This window comes from Papaver somniferum, chromosome 11 (genome assembly GCF_003573695.1).
Source record: "Papaver somniferum cultivar HN1 chromosome 11, ASM357369v1, whole genome shotgun sequence".
NCBI lineage: Eukaryota > Viridiplantae > Streptophyta > Magnoliopsida > Ranunculales > Papaveraceae > Papaver > Papaver somniferum.
This window is the reverse complement of record NC_039368.1, coordinates 71,632,702-71,637,616: the sequence shown is the minus strand read 5'-3', so window position 1 is coordinate 71,637,616 and position 4,915 is coordinate 71,632,702. Positions and strand designations below refer to the sequence as shown.

General features: G+C 35.5%; 1 protein-coding gene across 1 annotated transcript; it reads left to right on the top strand.

Moving 5' to 3' along the window:
* The first annotated feature begins 850 nt into the window (after positions 1-850).
* On the top strand, positions 851-3,349 carry LOC113324547. Its single transcript, XM_026572863.1, has 2 exons — positions 851-1,937; positions 2,490-3,349. The coding sequence occupies exons 1-2, from the start codon at positions 851-853 to the stop codon at positions 3,347-3,349; spliced, it is 1,947 nt and encodes a 648-aa protein (XP_026428648.1).
* The last annotated feature ends 1,566 nt before the right edge of the window (positions 3,350-4,915 follow it).

Sequence of the window (4,915 nt, the reverse complement as noted above, 5' to 3'; positions counted from 1 at the left end):
TTTGAAGATTTGATTCGAGACTTTTTGAAGTGAAGATTGATTTAGTTGGAGTTGATTTTTTGGAATTAAAGATTCGTAGATCGGTGTTTTTTTGGAGTTTTGATTTTGAATTCTTCTTGTTGCTGGTGAGTTTTCACGCTAATCCTTTCCTTGAATTATAGATCAGCTAAGTTTTTCTTTGATTAGAATGAATGAAGTCGTTTTGTTAAGGCTTCATTTGTTAGAATGAACTCTTTATTTTGTTAAGGAAGAAGCTATTAATAGTGTTACGGCTTCATTCCAATAATGAACTCTTCTTTTACCATGGAATAAGTACTGTTGGTGCTTTGTTTTTTATCTTTTTTAGGATGTTAACGAAATGAAGCATTCTGTTAAGGCTTCATTTCTTGGAATGAACTCTTTATTTTGTTTAAGGAAGAATCTATTAGTGTTGTTCTGTTAAGAATATTTATTCTGTTAATGCTTCATTACTTGGAATGAACTCTTTATTTTGTTTAAGGAAGAATCTCTTAGTGTTGTTCTGTTAAGAATCTTTATTTTGTTAAGGCTTCATTTCGAGAATGAACTCTTCTTTTGTCATGGAAGAAGTACTGTTAGGATATTAACGAATGAAGTTATTCTATTAAGGCTTCATTCCGGAAATGAACTTTTCTTTTTTTGTCATGAAAGAAGTATTGTTGCTGCTCTGTTTATTTATTAGGATGTTAATGAATGAGATCATTCTGTTTAAGGCTTCACTCGTGGAATGAACTCTTTATTTTGTTAGAATGTTATTGAATGAAGCTATTTTGTTTCAGCTTCATTCCAATAATGAACTATTTTGTGTGTGTGTTCATTTTTCAGATCCAGTATGGCCCTATCCAGTTGTTATGCTGTTGTGTACTACAAAGGGGATGGTACACCGTTGAACGTTTCTTTAGATACTATGATTCGTGACTTTAAAATATATGTTTGTGATTATTGGAGAAACTTGACTCCTTGGAGCATAAGATTTATTAGTCGTTGTGATAAAGCTCTCATTAACTGTGATTATTCTCTTCAAGGTCTAATTGTTGTTACTTGTTCAAGGGAATTGTCAAGTTTTGATCTGTTTGTTGAGGAGGCTTGTCATGGTGTTGCTTCTAGCTCTTCGTCTGGTATTTCCACGCAGTCTCCCAGTGTCGATGAATCATGCACTGGGTTCACTGAGACTTCAAAGATTAAATACCTGACGGAAGGTCATGAGCAATTGAAACCTCTTTTATCCGAAGGTTGGGAAGATATTTTTAAAGGTGTTGGTCAAGTTTTTCATGGTGGTGTTGATGAGGTTCGCTTAGCTGTCAGCAAATACTGCAGCAAGTCTAGCTATACAGTTGCAAAGGTTAAGAATGACAGACTCAGGCTCTCAGGCAAGTGTGGTAGGAATGCAGAATGTCCTTGGTATCTGCACTGTATTCCAATCGATACCGCTAAAAGTGTCTTTGCTATCAAGGAATTCAATGGGGAGCATAAATGTGGTGGTGCTTATAAGATGAAGGACCCACCTGTGAAGAAGAAATTGATTAAGCATCTATTCAAGGATCAAATACAGTCAAATCCGTCGATAAAGCCTAATGATATGGTTGCTCAGGTGAAGAGTTGTTATGGAATTGACATAAAATACCACCATGCTTATAAAAGGAAGGAAGCATCTAAGGCAGAGATATATAGCGATGATGTAAAAAGTTATACAGATCTTATTTGGTATGTTGAAGCAGTAAAGGCTACCAATCCTAGCAGTTATATTAAGTTTGAGTATGATAAAGAGACTAAACGTTTTCAGAGGCTTTTCATATATTTTGCTTCATGTATGGAAAGATACGGGTTCATTCACCCTATTCTTTACTGTGATGCAACAATTCTCAATGGGAGATTCAAGGGAACACTGATGGCTGCCACTGGTGTGAATGGAAACCAAGGTAAATTTTCTTTCTTTCTGAATAACTCATATTAGTTTGTGTTTGATTTTTAAGAGCAATGTGAATGATGAAGTTTCTCTGTTAAGGCTTTTCATTTTTTAGGATGAACTCATTTTATGTTCAAGAAGAAAGTAATTTCTATCAGTTTTACTTTTGTTATTTTGTTAAGAAGGTCTTCATTTTAAGAATGAACTCTTATTTTTTGTTAAGTTTTTTAGTTTTTCATAAGCGGGGAATGAACTCCTGCTTTTTTTTTTTTATGTTTTACTTTGTTATTTTTTGAAGAAGAAGGTCTTAGTTCATGTTATAGAATGGACTTCATTGTTGGAATGAAGTGTAGAAAAGTTATAGATATTGATTATTCTACAGTTCATGTTACAGAATGGACTTCATTTTTTGGAATGAAGTGTAGAAAAGTTATAGACTTTTTGATTATACAGTTCATGCTACAGAATGGACTTCATTTTAAGAATGAAACTTTCATTTTTGTTATAGATATTTTTTAATGAACTGGCAATTTTAGTTCCTTTTTGTGTTCTTTTCATTCTGTAGGATTTTTTCCTTTTGCGTATGCTTTAGTTCCCGGAGAAGACGTTGAAGGGTGGGAGTGGTTTATGGAGAACTTGCAGCATTGTGTCGACTCTCGTCCTATCACCTTTATCACTGATCGTCATGAAGGGCTGAAGCAAAGTATTCCCAAGTATTTTCCCAACTCTTATCATAGTTACTGTTTCCATCATTTGAAGAATAACCTCCCCATCAAGAAATCACATGAGAAGTATAAACAAGTTCAAGATTTGTTCCATAAAGCTTCATACTGCTATAGTGTTGCTAAATATGAGTCTGCTTTAAATGAGATGTGTATCATAGGATGTGGTTGGGTTTCCAAGTACATCAGAAATATCGATCCCAAGCATTGGGCAAATGCTTTCTTCGTAGGATGTAGGTATGGGACACACTCGTCAACTATTGCAAAGTCTTTCAATAACTGGATTCTTCCTGAAAGGGATCTGCCTCCAGCTTCTCTTGTTGATGAGATTAGGATAAAGATTATGAGGATGAGTGCAGAAAGGCGTGAGCTCGGTAAAAATTATGGTGATAGTTTGACTCCCATCTATAAATCTCTACTCAAGTCACATGTCGATATAGGGCGTCCATGGAGTGTTACGGAGTCAGGTAATGGTATAGATGAGGTTCACTCTCCTAGCTCTCATGCTATTGATCTGATGCACATGAAGTGCACTTGCCAGAGATGGAAAGTGTTTGGTTTCCCCTGTGCTCACGCCACTGCTGCTATTACTATGAGTGATATTGAGATGTTGAGGTTTGTTCAGCCTTACTTTGGTTCGAATCATTTTTTCCATACGTATGCTCCTGCAATTCGACCCATTCCCAATTACGACAGGCCATAAGCGTATGAACCTGAAGAGAGAGTCCTACCTGGTATTCCAAGGCCACCTCCAGGAAGACCACCAAAGAAGCGCATCCGTGGTGCTTATGAGAAGGAGGGGAGGCCTATGAAGTGCTCAAATTGTAAGAAGATTGGGAACCACAACAAATCTACCTGTCCTGTATTAATGATGGAGTAGCATGCATGAACCTTTTTTTCTAGTTTATGTTTTTATGAACTTCTCTTACCTGTTTGATTATGCACTGGTTATAGTTTTTTTTTTTTAACTTTTTGATATGCACTTCATTTTCTGGAATGAACTTCATTTTCTGTAATGAACTCCCTTATTTTTCTTAGAAATGCTTTTTTAGATATTATTTCTTTTTGGATATGTATGTACTGATATTTTGTAGCAGGTTATGGTATTTTTCCTACAAATCAACTCTATGGGATATGTATTTTTCATTATCAGGGATATGTATCAGTTCATTTACTGAAATGAACTTCATTTTCAGGAATAAACACAAGTTTTCCTATAACCAATAGAGTTAATTTTGGTAAATGAACTGGTATACATAAGACAGAAGACAAAATGTTGAAGTACTAGAGTTAATAGGTATCCATTAGATAGTAAGACAATGCATAATTTCTCATTATCTGGAATGAACCGCCCCTCTATCAGTTCATTTACTGAAATGAACTTCATTTTCAAGAATGAACACTAGTTTTCCTAGAATTGACTTGAATTCCATAAAATTCATTTTCAGGAATGAAGTCCACCAAAACATCAAAGAAGGAACATTCATGCTACAAAAAATAAATTTATAAGAAAATAAGACAGAAATACAAGGCATAGATAGAACGTTGATGTCATATACTATCCAAAATATGATAGATGAATTACATACTAGAGTATCAATTACATTAGAAGGTAATTCAGGTGATATTAGACATAAGAGTTTTCTGTTGCAATAAGAATTAATCTACTGTGCAATATACTATAGTTAAAAAGAGTTTTGTCTGTTTAATCTGTTCCAAGTAAGCAATTGCTAAGGTATTCTGAGTTGGAAAATTCATTCCAGCTCTCTTCATCCCCTGATGCAGTAAGAAGTTTGTAGGCCATTCCAACTCTTCTTGCTTGCGTCTTCTCTATCATGTCAGCTTTCTTCAACACACTCTGCGACTTGTTTATGGTTGGCTTGACACTTATCTTGATCCAATAGCAGGTGTACAATAGGCAATCTGGATATGCTCCTTGATCTGGCACTCCTGGCAGATTTTCAAAGTTGACATTGCTGCATCTCACCCTACCATGAGCTTGTAGCCACAAGTTGATGTGTTTCATGCAGTACACATCCATTCTGTTTGCGTCAACTTTGCATTGCTTACCAAGCTCTCCCTTTTTGATGGAGTTGTAATGCTCCCATGTGTAGTTGCCGATGTTAAAAACCAGCAGATGCCAGTGTTCACCTAGTGACCCTTTTGATTTTGCATTACCAGTGTGTGGGTCAGTATTCATAGGAATGAGCAGCTTTTCGGTTTTTTCAGGCATGCTTTTTATAAACTGATCAAATTCTTCTGTTCTCTT

What these genes read in the sequence shown, in the direction of transcription:
- LOC113324547 (XM_026572863.1), top strand. Translation starts at nt 851, where the DNA reads ATGGCCCTATCCAGTTGTTATGCTGTTGTGTACTACAAAGGGGATGGT. An exon ending in TGGTGTGAATGGAAACCAAG is followed by an intron (nt 1,938 to 2,489) that starts GTAAATTTTCTT and finishes TTCATTCTGTAG; the next exon opens with GATTTTTTCCTTTTGCGTAT.